Raw genomic sequence first — 18865 nt, forward strand, 5'->3', positions numbered from 1 at the left:
TCACGAGACAAATCAGTCTCTTCAAAGGGGGACAGCACCCTGGAAAGGTTGAGAGCCACTGATCTAGACAACATCTTTGAAGTATCAATTCCAGACCCTGCTGGAAGAATGGTAGCTTCTAGTGTAGATTAAACCCCATAGTGGAGAGCTCCACAAACAAACCACAACCACAGCCAACACAGGGACAGCATCAATTCGAGGAATTCCTTCCCTGTAATGAGCTGGCTCTCAAGCTTGCTCCCAGATGTTCAATTCCAAAGGCAACTGCTATGCATTTTTAGCTTTGCCTGAAGCCATACTGCGCAGGAAATGCTACCTAGTCACAGCTGGGGCCAGGTGTATTCTAGAAAGGTAATCAGCATGAAAAAGAAGGGGGAAAAAAAAGAATCTGGATCTCAGTTCTGTTGCATCTGTTATTGTTCCTACAACCACACTGGTTGCCACCAAGCCTGATGGCAGATGAAGAAAACATTGACTTTCTGCTTGGGTAAATAAACAAGACAAATTAAGTGGAGAACTGAACATGGTAAAACAATCATGATTTACTGGGGGGTGGGGAGGAAGATGATTAAAGGCAGAGAGCAGCTGACTGCAAGTGCCTGGGCTGTATTATAACCCAAAGTTCAGCTCCCCATTTTCACTCAGTTTGGGGACTAGGAGAGTTCCAGTCCAGATGAGACACATATTTTGTGTGGGGCCTGTTTTGTTTTGTTTTGTTTTGTTTTTTTTTGGGGGGGGGGTTGTGTTTTTGTTTTTTAATCAGGACAAACACTAATCTTAAGCCGGTACAGCCTAAGAGACCGAATTTAGAGATTAATGTAGAAGAATGTGTAAGCATAACTGCCACCTTCTAGTGCCAATTGCACGTTTGTTACACTGGGCACAGACATGTGGGTGTGTAAACTACAAAACATTAGACACTCAGAGGCCCAGACCTCCAAAGTTACCTAAGTGCCTAGCTCCCATGGGAATTACCAAGCTTTCCAGGATGGACCATTGCTGCATGGAGAGCTAAATGGTATTACACAGTCCAGTCACTAGGTGGCACTGCATGTAAAATACTTTATTTAAATAAACCTCAGCCTTACTTAAATGACATGGTGCCATGAGTAAACTAACACCAGAATCAGAAGGAAAAGAGCAGCAAAGGTTGCAGATAGAAGGAAAAATGCAACAAAGATTGCAAGAGCTCATCAACATGTCACTTTTCAATGCCCCGGAGAATTTCAGCTTTGACAAACCTTCACAATGGACAGACCGGAAGCAGATTGCAAAGTACAAACAAACTCCACTGGAAATCTACAGGTATCTGCTTTAATTTATGCTATGGGGAAGCATGCAGAGCATATCTTTAAATCCTTTGACTTTACTGCAATCAATGACAAAAATGACTATGAAAGGGTTCTGGCTAAGTTTGATACATACTTTATACCTCAGAGAAATGTGGCTTATGAAAGAGCACATTTTCACTAGAGAATTCAAGAACCAGGGGGAAATGCTGAATGTTTTATAAGAGTTCTGCATACATTGGCTGAAAAATGTGATTTTGGGAATGCAAAACATGAAACTATCAGAGAGAGACTGGTTATTGGGTTAACAGATAAAAACCTGTCATAGCAGCTACAAATGAACAGAGATTTAAGCCATATAGATAGCAAAGCAGTCAGAATTAACAACAGAACAAAGGCAAGAGCACCTTGAAAAAACCTAAAACTAGCTTAGCAACTATAGACAGACACTTGAGTGTTAGAAAGTTATTATCATAAAACCCCTGAGGCAAGGAGAGAGAATTCCCAGGCTAAGAGGGACAAATTCCAGCCTACATGCACGATGTATGGGAAAAAAGCCATATCTCAAGAGAGGATGCACTTCCAGCCAGAGGCGCTTGGTGTAATACATGCATGAACTATGGATATTTTGCAACTGTTTGTCACATCAAAGCTGTCAGGGAGTTGGACTCATATTACAGAAAATCAAGAGCCATTGTTTTTTGATCTATCATTTGTGATGACAGAGCCTACCAAGAGAGTGAAACTGGCTATTGATGGCAAGACTATTGACTTTAAAATTGACTCAGGAGCTGATGTCACAGAAGGGACTTACAATTACCTTCAAGTCGTCCCAGAACTGAAGTCACCTGACACAGCCCCGACTAGCCCTGGAAGTATTCTGAACTGCATACAACAGGTTCATCACAGAAACAACTGATAAAGACAAACGCTGTGCATTCAGAGTGCCTGTGATCAAAGGCTCAAGGATCAGCAACTTTATCAATCATAGCGTGGCAGACATGACTGGCCGAGTAAGGATGGTAGAAGAACTCGACGGAGGATTGAGGATATCAGCGTCTTGAAAGGAGATTCAGTACAAATGTACTTAAGAGACAATGCTGGGTCATGCAGTATACAAACACCTCTACCAGAGAGACCTTGGAAGAGTCTAGCTGCAGATGTATGTAGATTCAGAGGACATCATTACTTGCTCGTTGTGGACTATTTTTCCAGGTATATAGAAATAATGTACTTGAAAGACATAACACGTCACAGAGTTATTGAGAAACCGAAGTGCTCTTTTGTTCTCTTTGGTATTCCAAAACAACTAGTGACTTGACAATAGACCACAATTCACTACAGCAGAAGAATTTAAGTCATTCCAAACAAAATATGATCTTGATTATATTACTAGCAGCCCACATTACCCAAAAGCAAATGGAAAGGCTGAGAGAGCTGTACAGAAAATCCTACAACAAAAAGACCCATTCCTTGGTCTTCTGAGTTACAGATCAACACCAGTAGCAGCTACTCGGAACTACTGCTCCAACTTTGGAGAAGAACCTGTTCCCAAAGTGACCAGACATGAAGACAGTAGCCAAATCAGATAAAATGGCTAAAAAAGATTATGAACACTTTTACAACTGATGTCATAGAGAACTGCTGGGTCTAGCACCTGATGACCATGTTCCCGTCAAACTGAGTGGAGAAAAAGGATGTACAACTCCATCTGTGCTAAAGAAAAAGAATTCAGTGCCCAGATCATATGTGATTGAGTCCGACAGTGGGGAGCTCAACACAAACCATCGACATCTACAGTTTGTTCCTGAGAAACAACCATCAACAGAGCAAACTCTACAGATGCCAGATGCAAAACAAGATGATGATGACTCAAGGATTTCAAACCAACCACAGCCAGTCATTGCAAATAATGGACAGCCAGATGACCAAGTTATTATGCATTTGGGTTGTGTAATTAGAAAACTAGTACGATTCAGAGACACTAAACAGAAGTTCCATACTGAACTTCAAAGGCAGTATGATAGTGTAAATGGTAAAAATGGAGAACTTAATAAGGAAATGTAACAGAATGGTAAACTGTATTATACTGGTCATTATACTGTATTATACTAGGTGGTGGTGTGTCTAAAATACCTTGTGTAAGCCAATCACTGCCATACCTGGCAGAGCATTACACGATCTTATGAGGAACACATCTGGTGTGTACAAGGAAGCTCTGTAGCCAGTCCTTATCTGATAGAGAAAAACACAATTGTCTTCCTAATAGTTTATGAAGTGTGATACACAGCTCTCTTGCTACATGAGAGAAATATAGCCAAGCCAACCCTACTATAAAGTGGGTGCACAACTGGTTGGAAAACAGTAATCAGCAACTAACTATCAATGATTCACAAGCAAGGTTCTGGCCTAGGTTGGCTCTATTCAATATCTTCATGAATGATTTGGATAATGACACAGGGAGTGCACTTATCAAATTTGTGGACACCACGCTGGGAGGGATTGCAAGTGTTCTGAAGGACAGGATTAGAGTTCAAAATGATCTTGACAAACTGGAGAAATGTTCTTAATTATAGGATGCAATTCAATCAGCACAAATGCAAAGTGCTCCACTTAGGAAGGAATAACCAATTGCATAAATACAAAATGGGAAATGAGTGCCTAGGAAGGAGAACTGCAGAAAAGGATCTGGGGGTTACAGTGGATCACAAACTGAATGAGAGTCAACAATGTAATACAGTTGCAAAAAAATCAAAGATCATTTTGGGATGTATTAGCAGGAGTTTTGTAAGCAAGACATGAGAAGTAATTCTTCCAGTCTACTCAGCACTGATAAGGCCTCAGCTGGAGTATTGTGTCAAGTTCTGGGCAGCACATTTCAGGACAGATGTGGACAAATTTGAAAAAAATCCAAAGGAGAGCAACAAAAATGATTAAAAGTCCAGAAAAGATTACCTGTGCAGAAAGACTGAAAAAACTGAGTTTGTTTAGTCTGGAGAAGAGAAGACAGGAGGATCGGGAGGGGCGGGGGGTAGGGAGGATAGGGTGACCAGATGTCCTGATTTTATAGGGACGGTCCTGACCTTCTATTATTCTTTGATTAGGAAAACAAAAAAACAAAACAAAAATCAGTATAAAAATAATTTATGCATTGGGTAAGGGCCAAGACAGACCCCTCCCCTTCTGGCAGACTCCTCCCTAGGGTCAGTTTTTGCACCCAGAAGAGTTACACCCCAGAAATGGCTACAAAAGATTTCTCAGCTGGCCTAAGCACTCAGGGGTTAATGATGCCTGCTGAAGGCAGGTGTGCATTGGGAGGGATGTCTCCCCGCCCCCCACCCCTTGTGTCCACAGCTGTGCAGTCATCAGGTTTGTTTCAGTTGACAATATAATTGTGAAGGATATTCAGTTTGAACTGCAATCCACAAGGGGAGACACTGATGTGTGGGACTTGGGCATCACTATTCCTGCCTGATTAGATCTGTCAAAACAGATCAGACAGAGCTGTGCCTTGGAATCTGCTCTCCAGCTTCACATTTAGCGGCAGGCGCCTGATGAGAGGAGAAAAGAAAATCTTGCCCTGCCATTTCAGGGTCTCTTTCTTTCTCCCACCATCATTTCCCCCCGGCCTCCCCTCTTTAAATACCTATTCCAATTCAAGGAGTTACGGCCTCACTGCTGATGCAGGCTCTGAGTCTGTCAGCGCCAAGGGGACGGGAAAGGACTGTGCAGAATAAAATGCGAATTCTTTGAAAGGTACTAGAGAAATAAATATGAAATCCATTGTCAGCGTTTAGAAGGCAGCAGGAGGAACCTGCCCAATGCTAAAAGGGCATTTGCAGCAGCGGAAAATACTTAACCATTTTACTAAGATATGGAGGGAATACAAAGGAGAAAAGAAGCGTTCCTGAGGAATAAAACTAAAGGCACTTTGCAATGAATAGAGAAGAACAACTGAAAGCTGCATCACCTGTGCAAAAGGACAGTTCTTCTTGATATGGCCAGCAGCTCTCATGAAACCGAGTACCACAGACATGTGAGGCTCAGGCTGGAAATTCTGAGAAAGCCCTTAGCAAGCCAAGGGGGATCAGCAGAGCTTGGAGGGTAAAATCATTATAAAGGGAAACATCCTCTGCCTTTCCCAGACACTCATTATACTATTACACTGGAATCCTAAAATCATAGAAAGATACGGCTGGAAGGGACATTGAGAGGTCATCACGTTCAACCCCCTGCGCTGAGGCAGCACCAAGTAAACTTAGAGCATTCCTGAGAGATGTTTGTCTAAACCGTTCTTAAAAAAAACATGCACTAAATTCCACAACCTCCCCTGGAAGCCTATTCCTGAGCAAACGATTCTTACAGTTAGAAAGTTTTTCCCTAATGTCTAACCTAAATCTCCCTCGCCGCAGATTAAGCTGATCACTTCTTGTCCTATGTTCAGTGGAGCTGGAGAACAATTGATCACAGTCCTCTTCACAAAAGTCCTTAACATATTTGAAGGCTGTTACCTGGTCCCTCCTTCAGTCTTCTTTTCTCAAGACAAAGCAATGCCCAGTTTTTTAACCTTTCCTCATAAGTCAGGGTTTTAAAACCTTTTTAATCATTTTTCTTGCTCTCCTCTGGAATCTCTCCAATTTGTCCACACCTTTCCTAAAGTGTGGTGCCCCAAACTGGACACACTGCTCCTGCTGAGGCTTCATTACTGCTGAGTAGAGTGGAACAGTTACCTCCTATGTCTTACATACGTCACTCTTGGTAATACACTCCAGAATGATATTAGCCTTTTTCCACAACTGCATCACCTTGTTGGCTCAGGCTCAATTTGTGATTCTCTATAACCCCCTGTCCGTTCCCTTTTTTAAGTTCTACTGCCTACCCACTTATTCGCCAATTTGTAATTGTGCGTTTGGTTTTTCATCTAAGTGTAGTATTTTGCACTGTCTTTACTGCATTCCATACTGTTGATTTGTGACCAAATCTCCAATTTATAAAGGTCATTTTTGCATCCTAATCCTGTCCTCCAAAGTTCTAGCAACTCATTCCAGCTGGGTGTCATCTGCAAATTTTATAAACGTGTTTTCCACTCTACCATCCAAGTCATTAATAAAAATATTGACGATTACTGGACCCAGAAGTGATCCCTCCAGCACCTCACTAAATATGTCCTTACAGTTTGACAGCAAACCATTGATAAATTACATTTTGGGGTACATCTTTCAACCGGTTGTACACCCACTTTACAGTAAGTTCATCTAGATCATATTTCCCTAATTTATGATAATGTCATGTGGGACCGTGTCAAAAGCTTTACTAATATCAACATACAGATATACTACTTCCCCCTTACCCACTAGGTCAGTAATCTTGTCGAAGGAAATTAGATTGGTTTGCAATATTCATTTGTGACAAATCCATGCTGGCTATTATTTCTTACCACACTATCCTGTAGGTACTTACAAATTGTTTAATAATTTCTTCCATTATTTTTCTGGGTATCAAAGTTAGGCTGACTGGTCTATAATTTCCCAGGTCCTTCTTGTTTCCCTTTTTAATGATGGATCCTATGTTTGATCTTCTCCAGTCCTCTGGGACCTTCTCAAAGATCATTGCTAATGGTTCTGAGATTGATTCAGCTTGTTCTTTAAGTGCCCTATGGTGAATTTCATCGTGCCATGCTGACATGATTACATCTAATTTATCTAAATATTCTTTAACCTGTTCCTTCCAAAGTCCAAGTTGTGTTCCTTCCCTCCTCTTATTAATAGAAAATGTGTCAAGCATCTGATCACAATTAACCTTTGCAAGGAAGCAGCAGCAAAATGGGCATTAAACACGTCATAGTTTTTGATACAGAGACCTAGTTAAAGCCAATGGGGGTGGCAAGCACCCCTTCAGATTCAATGGGAAAGCAATGAAGTCCCTTTATGTGGAAGAGGCAGCTGCAAGCAATAGAGGGAACACCCAAAGCACAGGGCAGGTCACACCAAGGACGGAGGGGTTCATTGACTGGAAGCCCTGTGGCTATGATATTGGTTTGACAGCCTGTGTGTGTTAGAGGGAGAAAAAGGCTGGAGGAGTAGTCACTTGCAGGACCCAGGGAGTCATAAGGCCAGAAAGGACAAACCAACCATCTAGTCTGACATCCTGTGTATCACAAGCCAGCAACGCCAACGAGCACCAGCACACGGAACCCAACAGCTGAAATTAGACCAAAAAAAGAGGTAGCTCAGGGTGGTCAGCCCGTGGCTCTGGAGCCACATGCGGCTCTTCAGAAGTTAGTATGCGGCTCCTTGTACAGGCCCCGACTCCGGGCCTGGAGCTACAGGCGTGAAGTTTCCAATATGCCGGGGGGTGCTCGCTGCTCACCCCCTGGCTCTGCCACACGCCCTGCCCCCACTCCATCCCTTCCCACCCCCTCCCCTGAGCCTGCCTGTTCCCTTGCTCCTCCCCTCTCCCCCTCCCAGCCCCTCCACACCACAAAACAGCTGATTGGGAGGGAGGGGGAGGCACTGATCAGTGAGGCTGCAGGTGGCTGGGAGCAGAGCGGAGAGCTGATGGGGGGCTGATGACGTATCACTGCGGCTCTTTGGCAATGGACATTGGTAAATTCTGGCTCCTTCTCAGGCTCAAGTTGGCCACCCGAGGTAGAAGGTCAGAATTACTTGGACACAGAGCTCGCTGGGGTGGCAGACTAGGAGGTTTCTGAGCAAGGGGAACTCCTTGCTCCTTGATTTCTACTGTATTCAGGGGCTGTGTGTACACTTTGTTGTGAATAAACAAGACTACTCCAAAAAATGTACGGGGCTCATATCGCCGATTTCTCATCCTAAAGGGACCAACCCTGCAAGACCCCAAATAACAGCTCTGGCCAAAGGGGCAGCAGTACTGTACTGAAGCCATGCACCTTAGGGGAGTCCCCCTCAATCTCAAATTCACTGTCACTGCAGGAGCAACACACACCTCTATCTAGGGATAGGTGCACTCTAAGCAACGACCATGACCTTCAAGCTGCAGGAAGTTCTCCACCTGGGGGAGGGAGCGTGGGGGAGAAGGGTGCTGGCAGGGGTGTGTGTCTGGGTGCAGGGGTGAGGTTCAGTGGGGAGGAGGGTTGAGTATGGGAGGTCCAGATGCATAGGGGTTGGGTGAACAGGGGGGAGCAGCTCCCCATACAGGCTTGTGACTGTGGTTGTGGTGTTTTCCCAAATTAATGCCCGGCTCCTTTTACCTTCTAATAAAAGTTTTCTGTTGTTATATACAGACTCAGTGCTTGTGAATGGAGAAGTATTAGAGGCACCCAGGGGTGGTGGTAATTTTTCCCAGATTACTGGGTGGGGCTTGAGCCAGTTCTGTTTGTATAGTTAAGACGAACCCCTCGATATTGAATCCGGCCCTAGTACATTATGAATGAGGCCTCCACTTGTTCCGTTAAGGACGAACATCAGCAGTCTTTTCCTAAACTCACTGTGAATTGTTTTGAGTGGCTTTATCAGTACTGTTATTCACAGGATTTTGACTGTGCATTACAATGCAAGAGCCTTGAAACTCTCAAGAACATGCACAAACAAAACAGAACACTCAAGGACAAACAAAACAAAACACAAAAACCAAACAACCCCACATTCTCCAGGAGATTTTTTGCTGAGCACCCGGAGCAAACCCTATAGGAACAGGGCAGAAGATGCACAAGGCTGGAGATTGAAAAACACATCGAGGCATCTCCAGGCCTCCCCAGGTGGTGCTTTCAGATTAATGGTTTCTATCACGCCCTCTCCCATCACATTGCAAGGTACCACTTAACGAATAACAATCTCCTACTTCCAGAGCTGATAAATATCATCCCCCTTTGACAGAGAAACCAGGGCACAAGGCAGCAAAGTGACTTGCCTGAGGCACTGGAGAAAAAGGCACCTAGATCACTTGGCCTGTCAACTTCTTGGAGCAGTGATGGTCTGTATGGGGCGCCTAGTACAACAGGGTTGTGTGTGATTTGATTTCACCATGTCTGGTCGCAGTAAGGGTGGTAAAGGCTTGGGGAAGGGGGGTGCCAAGCACCATTGTAAAGTGCTTCGGGATAACATCCAAGGTATTACCAAGCCAGCGATTCGTCGCTTGGCTCGATGCGGGGTAGTGAAGCATATTTTGGACTTGATCTACGAAGAGACCCGGGGAGTGCTGAAGGTGTTCTTGGAGAACATGATCCGCGATGCTGTCACTTACAGTCTTTCGCTTGGCATGTTCAGTGTAACGGCTGTGGATGTGGTTTATGCCTTGAAGCGCCAGGGTCGTACTCTCTATGGTTTTGGCGGCTAAAAGGGTCACTAAAGTCAACAGGACAACAGGGTCCTGGTCCATGACTGGGGCTCTCCTAGGCACTGCTGCAATGCAAATAATAAATAATAATCATACTAACGAGGCCTTGAACCCAGGACTCGTGATGCTCTAACCCCAAAACAACACTGCCTGTTGCACAGCGCAAACCATTCTTCACCAGCGATGCATATAAACATCAGGCTACCCAAGCACTTCTGGGGTCCGCTCACCCTACCAAAGAGAGCATGTTTGGAGATCAGGTGATAAGCACCAGGCTACCAGGTTGTACTGCTGCTCTGATCCGATTCTTGGCTATGCAGACAGGACCTACCCATGGTATAATCACAATCCCCTAATGAGATAGTGTTAAAGATGTCAGCAGGCCCTGAAATGGCCAAGGACATGACGCTTTAGCAGACAACTGACAGCAGCAAACATTCAAGAGGAAGGATGGTTCTGAGGTTAAGGCACTAGACTGGGACTCAGGAGACCTAGATTCATTTCCTGGCTGGGCCACCTGCTCCCTTCGACCATGTAAAAATCTCTCTTATGCCTTGGTTCCATAGCTGAAAAACTGGGATAATAATCCTCTTTTGCTCCCACTCGATACCTCTTTAGATTGTGAACTCTCCAAAGCAACGACTGGCTCTCATCTGTATGTACAGCGCCTAACACAACAGAAACTTGATCTCAGCCAGGGCCTCTAGGTGATACCCACTGCAGGTTTTGAACCAGAGACAGCGTTTCTGTTCTCCCTTCCTACCGCCCTCACACATGTCCACCTGCAGTGCCGGGACATGGTGCGGGACACAGGTGCACTGATCGGTACTGGGCAGCTTTATTTCAGGGGCTATCGTTTAGTTGATCTGTTTTTTAAATCATTCATCCCCTCCATCTTAATTCTGGTAGTGGCTGAAAATCCCTAATAAAAGATTTAAGGACTCTCCCTCTAGCTGCAGGGGGTGATTCCCTTGATGGAATCCAGGACTTTGATGTCTTGTCTCGATTCCTTCCCGCTAAGAAAGCTTCGCTCCTGTTTATTACCACCTCACAGGTAAGACATTCTTGTCGAGTTTTGTAGCATTTAGATGCTCGGTCAGCATTAATAATTCAACTAGCCTCCACAGCTTGGGCCAATCACGCGGCGTGCAAGTCTGTTCCTTTTATCAATACAGCTGCCTCTGATGCAGCAGAACTTGGCTGGGGCAGGGAAAGCTGCATCAGGCCCAGCTAGCATTTCCGGCCTGACATGTGCCTGAAGGCAGAGGAAAATATCACAGGTGCCAACTGCATTGTTCAAAGAATATCCACACTTTTATGGCCCTTATATTTCATTCTCTACTGCCAGAATGGAGAAACATGCTGGGGTTTTGTATTCATAATTGGGGAAGAACAGATGGCAGTGGCACCTTTGGAAGTAACACGTCCATTAAAATAATCTACACTGCTCATAATTCTCCTGCTTTAGAGAAGGCGAGCGGAGCCTGCCTTCGTCAGAGCTCCTGTTCCTGACCCTGCCGCTTGCCATGCTGCAATGTGGGGTGGGGGGTGCAGTTTTCTGCAGCTCTCGAGGCAACGAGGGGGTTGGCTGATTCTCTTTCGAAATAGGCCTTTGCGCTACATGTGACAGAAAAGAACTGAGGTAGGATGTGATCTGTTGTCCTGCAGGGCTGTCCCTTTCGGCTAGCTAGCTATATTAGGTACTTATCTGGCTTCAACTTCCATAGGATCTATGTGACTCACACCCTTTAATGCACTTATCCTCACAACACCCTTGTGAGGTAGGGCAGTGCTATTATTTTCCATTGCAGATGGGGAACTGAGGCATGGGGAAGCTGAGAGCCAGATTTTTAAAGGCTCCAAAATATGCTGATCAGCACCTAGTGGGATTTTCAAATGGAGTTAGGTACCTATCATCATCTTCATCATGGAAAATTCCCACAGGAGATGGCTTCCTAGCAGATCAAGTGCCACCTGGCTGGATCTCTGGCTAGATCCTGAAGGCCGTCTTGCTGGATCAGCGCTGGAGTCATGCTGGAACGCTCCAGAATGCCGTTCTGGCACTTTTTTAGGAGCATTCTGATATTTCTGATCATTGTAAAGTAAACCACTCCACGAGTCGTTCCGTGCGTCCTGTCCGTCAGACTGTGCATGCTGGCATCTTTTTCTGGGACTCTAACACTGGGCTGGATATTAATTTTATGTCCATCATTGGCAATTTGGTGCTCACTGAACCTTTGGGTGCCCATGAGACCACAGGCCACGTAGCAGCATTCCTTGGTAAACATGCTTCAGAATTCATTGGTCTTCCATTCTAATGACATGCTCACACCAAGAAAGTCGCTGAACCCCGCTTGGTGTCTATCTCCATCTTCAGATGCTTAAATAACTTTAAAAATCTGGCCCACGGTTACACAGGATGTCTGCAGTAGAGCAGGGAATTGAGCTCACATCTGGTGCCTCACCACTCGCCCATCCTTCCTCTCTTAAGAAGAAAGGAAGCCAATCTGCCAAGAAGCCAAGGGTTATTGGCCGCAAAGACCAGAGGAAACAATTTGCAAACATTTTCCGTACAAAGAGTGTTGGGTGGTATTTTCAGAAGAACCTAAATGACTTAGAAGCATAAGTCCCACTGAAAGTAAATAGTAGGGGGGACACCTGAGCCACTTTGGCTCTTCTGAAAATCCCATCCCCACTATTTTCCATTTCTTGTTGAAATTTCCTAACCAGCTCCAGTGAACACACACGTTAGAGAAGGAATGTCCCTTTGAAGTCTGACCTTTCATAGAATCATAGACTATCAGGGCTGGAAGGGACCTCAGGAGGTCATCTAGTCCAACTCCCTGCTCAAAGCAGGACCAATTCCCAACTAAATCATCCCAGCCAGCGCTTTGTCAAGCCTGGCCTTAAAAACTCCTAAGGAAGGAGATTCCACCACTTCCCTAGGTAACCCATTCCAGTGCTTCACCACCCTCTGTGATGGGGCAAGGCCAGATGGCTACAGTAAAGTACTGAGAAACAGGTATGTTAGCCCCAGGCTAAACAAATCCCTAGGACGCTGGTACCAAATGGCAGTTGCTCCAGGTTAATCAAGGCACCTGGAGCCAATTAAGATCTTTCTAGAAGGCAGTAGAGATAGCTACTTTAATTAGAACACCTGCAGCCAATCAAGGCAGGCTAATCAGGGCACCTGGCTTTAAAAAGGAGTTCACTCCAGTCAGGCAGGGAGGAGCCAGAGGAGAAGGAGCATGTGTGAGGAGCTGGGAGCAAGAAGGCAAGGAGGTGAGAGTGAGAGAGTATACTGCTGGAGGATTGAGGAGGACAAGCGTTATCAGACACCAGGAGGAAGGTCCTGTGGTAAGGATGAAGAAGGCGTTTGGAGGAGGCCATGGGGAAGTAGCCCAGGGAATTGTAGCTGTCATGCAGCTGTTACAAGAAGCACTATAGACAGCTGCAATCCACAGGGCCCTGGGCTGGAACCCGGAATAGAGGGTGGGCCCGGGTTCCCCCCAAACCTCCCAACTCCTGATCAGACACACGAGAGGTTGACCCAGACTGTGGGGAAGATCACTGAGGTGAGCAAATCTGCCAAATAAGCACAGGACCCACCAAGGTAGAGGAGGAACTTTGTCACACCTCCTAGTGAAAAAGTTTTTCCTAATATCCAACCTAAACCTCCCCCACAGCAACTTGAGACCATTACTCCTTGTTATGTCATCTGGTACCACTGAGAACAGTCTAGATCCATCCTCTTTGGAACCCCCGTTCAAGTAGTGAAAGCAGCTATCAAATCCCCCCTCATTCTTCTCTTCTGCAGCCTAAACAATTCTAGTTCCCTCAGCCTCTTATAGAAATTCCTTGCTGACATGGATACAAGGGAAGCCCTCAATTCTATGACCAACATGCCCAGCACAGGTGGGGATTGTAAGGAAATCATCTGGTAGCTTCCCTGAAGAGGAACACGCTCCAATAGCATTTGCCACCTCTTCAGATGCAAAAGTACACAACATCTTAAGGGCAGTGAAGCACTGGGAATGGTGAGAGACCCAAAGAATGCTTGTGTGACACGCTCCATGGCTGACAAACAAGCATCAAACTGGGGCCAGCTACAGGTTCAAGGCTCTGCAGCTGGGGGCCATAACAACTTGTATCTTCTGTGCATCGGCACAGAGGTGCACTCACCAGTGTGAAATACTTGCAGTTGTACACAGCTTTGGGACTCTAATCATGCCAGATTTCAAGCTACGCAGAGTCAGTGAGTCCGTGCTTGCATGGCAGACCACCACCAAAAATCCAAAGGGTGGCTGGTGAATGGCTCTTGCCCCCATTAGTCATGGGTGTTGGATCGAACACCAAAGCATGATGTTTGGGGTGCTGTGCTGCTGGAGGTACCATATTTCACATGAGATGTAAAACCAAAGGAGTGGCAGGTTTGCAATCATTAAATGCCATATGGTGCTCCTTGCAAAAATAAGGATGTTCAGCCCATGTCCTGGCCAAACCCCAGTTATCTGGACAGTTCTGTTCTACCCTCTTAAATTCTCTCTGCAATATTAATTGGATGCAAGATTCTTCTTAGCTTCCTGCTGTAAGCTTATATACTGTTGCTGTACACTATTAAACAGTGGCTACTTTCCACCCCAGAGGTGGCTGTATTACTGTGATGGGTATAGTGATGCCTGGATATGTAAAGTCCTCTAGAAGCCCATTCACAACAAAAGGGAATATATGAATGTGACATCATATCATCACTGGGACACTATCCTGGCATAGAACCTTGTCCAAGAAGCCCGTTGCCTCCCCCATGGTGGAAATAATCCACGAGGGTCTGCAAATAGGAGAGATGGAATCCTATGGCAAATAGTAACTCTGTTATTCCACTTTCCTGGAAGAAGAGGAGGATTGAAGGCCACTATGATCCACTGCTGAGGAGGACTGTGATGTTAGGAGCAGCTTGCTCTAGGGGGCAATCTTCAGGGACAGGCACTAGCTGCAATAGTGAGCAGAGGAACCTTGGTGGGGAATGGGCTGTTTAGCACAGAGCTGGACAGAACAGAAGAAGGGGGAAGGACAGCTGGAGCAGAAGTCAAGGATTATTTTGCTATAAGGGGAGTGGCAACAACCCCTGTGTTAAGGTTGCCTGAGCCTTTCTGTTCACAGCACTGAACAGCCTTTCATAAGATAATGGGCCATTTACAATCATCCCACAAGCCAGACATTATCATCCCTGTTTTACAGATGGGGAAACAGAAGCCCAGCAAATCAGGGGCCGCACTGGGAATAGAATCCAAGGTTCCTGATACCCCGTTCCCCTGCTCTACCTACTAGACCACACTGCTTCCATGAACACCATCCCCCGGACTGCAGTGAACTTGTTGGTCTGAAACCTCCCTGTTCAGCTCAAAATCTTTGCCCTGATCATATGGGCAAGCTCCTCCCCAAAGCTGCACCCACTTTCCTCCCCCTCCCCTCTGCCCCGAACATACTGGCGCCAGCAGGACATTACCTTGACAGCTGGCTTTGCTTTATGGAGCTGTAAATACTTTTTTAATAGAATGGAAGCATGAGAGATGTGTTCCAGATTCTGCAGCATCCAAAATTAACCGAGATTAATTTAAAAAAGGGGGGAGGAGGGGAGCGAGGCTGAAGCCAACGGAATATAAAGCAATAAAGTAACTATTGCAAAGCCAGAACACAGCCGCCTTCTGGCTCTTGGATGAGAGCCTGAGAACTCAGCCAAAGCCGGCGTCACAGAGAGTGGTGCTGGGATTGGATCCCTATGACTGATATCGCCTGCCCTGTGCTGCGTTATCCCGTCTCTCCTGGGCTGGGTTCATCTGGCACATTGGATAGCAGGAGGGTAGAATTAGCAATAGGGGAACATTTACACTGAAACCCAATAAACATTGTCAGTTTGCTGGGGGCAGGTGGTGTGATGGTCCTGCTGTACCTGGGACAGAGGGTCTGCTGGCATCTCAGCGGAGCTGACACTGAAAGAGCAGGGCAGATATTGATGTACTTTTTGGATCAATCTGAAACACCAGCTCCGAATCTGTGTACCTTAAGCAGAGCTGGGCAAACAACTGATTTTTTTTTTTCAGTTCAGTGGCTGGATTGAAAATTATATATATTAGTTTTGGATCAACCCAAAATGGACAGTTTTCTTTTTTTTTCCCTCAATGAAAAACAAACAAAGTTGCAGGTCAAATACAACATTTTGTTTGATCTGAAACATTTTTGTTGTTTTCTTTTTAAATTCACATTTTTTAAAAAACCTTTAAAAAATTAAAAATCTAGCTACATTTCAAAATGAAAAGTTGAAGTGTTTCATTCCAAAGCCTTGAAATTAAATGTTTCGACTTTTCGAGGAAAAAAATCTTCATTTTTTTTCCAGCTGGAACTATTGATCGAATTTGACCTGAATTCACAAATAGTTTCTGTTGCCCCAAAAGTGCATTTATTGTCAAATAAACCTACTTGTCCAATAAATTTCACACAGCTCAAATTGTAAGGACTTTGCTCCAACTCCCATAGCATCTGAGTGCCTTACAATCTTCAATATATTTATGTTCACAACGCCCCTGGCAGGAAGGGGCATGCCATTCTCTGAGATATAGGGAGGCTAAGTGACTGGCTCCAGGTTATACAGAAATTGGGAGCAGAGTAGGGACATAAGCCCACATCTTTCCAAGATGTAGGCTAATACCCCCTAATCACTGGACTATCCACTCTGTAAGCAATCACGTGTGCTTCACCTCAGCACTCAAACACAGAGCAGCCTGTTCACAATTACCCACACTCCCCATCAGTCCACACAGGCCCTCCATTTCCCTCCATACAACCAACAAAACTCCACCCTCTCCCCACCTGCCCCATTCCCCATCGTCCCTCACACCTATACCCTCCCCACGCCTCCCTTACAGTGGGTGAAGTAGGTCTGTTCCCAGAGCTAAGGAGAATGGAGAGGGGTTTTCAAATGCCAGGGCTGCTTTCAAGGGCCCGTTTCCAGTGCTAGATGAGCTAAGATGGATGGGTGGGTGCTGGTGTGGGGCGACTCTCCAAATTAAAAGGAAAATATAATGCTCTACAGATAGGCTTGGTAGAATTCAATTCTAATTTTTTTAAAAATAATTTTAGTACATAACATCAATTTTTAAATTTTTAGCCATTTGAATTTTCACAGTTGTGGGAAATTGTGGGGGTGTCAGATAATGGGGAGGAGGGCCTCAGACAATAATTATTTAATGACAATAGAAGCGGAGATTCAAAAAGTTAAAGCTTTATAACTGTAAAAACCCAAATTGCCAACATCACGTCAAAATATACGCAATTAATATCCTTAAATCGAACTATAAGTTCTCAAGCAGCGTTTTTCTTGCCTCTAGTAAATATTGAGTATCATCGCAGGAAACATTTCCTCAGTTTGGGGATACGCAGTGAAATCAGTATTTGCCGATGCTTACTGATAAAAATCCTTCCAAGCCTATCTATAGTAGTTCCTCTGTGTTTCAGACGGTTCTCTAACAGCACCCAACCAATTCTCTAACCACACAGGTTCCTATCATGGTTCTCAAGCAGAGGAGCAGCCTAGAGAAGAGCAATCTTGAACCAAGTTAATCCCTGGACCACCTGCTTTGATTGTGACAGTGTTTGGCCCACTGTGTTGTTCTTGATACATAATGGGTGAGGTTGGCAGCCCCACCTATATTAAGGTTGTCTGACCTTTCCCATTTTAAGACCATGATTTTGTTTGCTTATATTATAACTTTGTCAGACCTTGACAGTTTGGGCTGCAATTTCCCATGCTGAGTGTCTGCCTTAAACTGATACAGTTTTGGAAAATCTCAGCCAAAATGGTTCAACTCTTTACAAGAATGAGGCTAGAGAAAAAATATGTGGTTTCACCTGTGTTAAAAATTCTGGGGACTCATAGGGGCACTAGAGCATCACTACTTTAGAGTAGGAACTTGACATTTGTAGCCTTGTGATAATCTCATGATCCTGGGCAACCTAAATGCAGTTACTGGCTTCCTGCGAACTGGGTTTGAACAGGTCATTGGTCATTATGGTTTAGGCACACCTAATGATAACTCTCGCTGCTTGCTTACATTCTGTGCCTCCCAGAATCTTTCCTTTCTTGGTTCAAGCAGCAACGAATACACTAGATGTCATGGATCTCTCATGATGGCGTCACTCAGGAGTTGGACCACATCATTACACACGATAGGTATCTCTTTGCCTCTTGTAGAGCACATTGTGGTGCAGAATGCATGGTGAACACAGATCACCATCTAGTGGCTGATGCTCCAATGAGCAGGTAAGCCCAATGTGATGATGAAGAACTTTGACATGGATGCACTGTGTGCACCAGTTTATCCAACAGGTTTTGCATTGATGTCAGCAACAGATTCTCGGCTCTAGCTCATCTGCCAGACGACATGGAGTTTGCCTGGTCCCTGTTCACTTCTACCCTCAACCAATCTGCTGAGCAGATGACTAGGCATGCTATGGGCATCCAGCACATTGACCATGGCTATCGGAGGAGGCCTTCCAGATAATTAAATTGAAGGCTGCAGCCCGCCAGCGTGATGATAAGAGCACTCGTAATCAGCTGAAGCAAAAATTTAACACCCCGGCACTCCGTGATCACTTAGCATATTATAACCGAGTGGCAGATGATGTTGAATTTGGCTTAGCCAGGGGTGACTTGAAGACAGCATTCTGCGCCATTCGTAACCTCAGCGGTCAAGAGGTGGTCACTACAAACAGCATCCTGAACAACAGCCTAGGCCATCCATGTAAATCAGATGATGACATTCTCTCACGCTGGGTGGAACATTATCACAGTGTCTTGAATCATCCTCCAGTTGCCACTTGTTCAGAGCTGGATGATCTGGCAGTCACTGCAGTTCCAGATCCAGACATTTGTACTGATGCATCAACACTGGATGAAGTGATGTCTGCCATCTCTACACTGAAAAACAGACGCGCAGCTGGTGCAGATGGCATCCACTCAGAGCTGCTAAAAGGCACTATTGATCCTACAGCAGAATCACTTCTAGCCATCTTTCGTCTGGTCTGAAGACCTGGAACCCTGCCAACTGCCTGGAAGGATGGTATTGTGATCTCACTCTATAAGGGCAAGGGACCGCACAGTGAATGTAAGGCCTGGTCTACACTACGCGTTTAAATCGATTTAAAGAGCGTTAAATCGATTTAACGCTGTACCCATCCACACTACAACGCCCTTTATATCGATATAA

The 18865-nt window shown here is 45.1% G+C and overlaps 2 protein-coding genes across 2 annotated transcripts in view; one reads left to right on the forward strand and one right to left on the reverse strand.

Moving 5' to 3' along the window:
- The window catches only part of ASTN2 (astrotactin 2), a 660907-nt gene that overhangs the window by 318047 nt on the left and 323995 nt on the right, over nt 1-18865 (reverse strand). The gene's annotated exons all lie outside the window — the stretch shown is intronic.
- On the forward strand, nt 9274-9602 carry LOC116835119 (histone H4-like). The gene has a single exon (XM_032797635.2). It carries the CDS (start codon nt 9291-9293, stop codon nt 9600-9602), a length of 312 nt encoding a protein of 103 aa, XP_032653526.1. The 5' UTR covers nt 9274-9290.

The sequence above is a fragment of the Chelonoidis abingdonii genome, chromosome 24, assembly GCF_003597395.2.
Source record: "Chelonoidis abingdonii isolate Lonesome George chromosome 24, CheloAbing_2.0, whole genome shotgun sequence".
NCBI lineage: Eukaryota > Metazoa > Chordata > Testudines > Testudinidae > Chelonoidis > Chelonoidis abingdonii.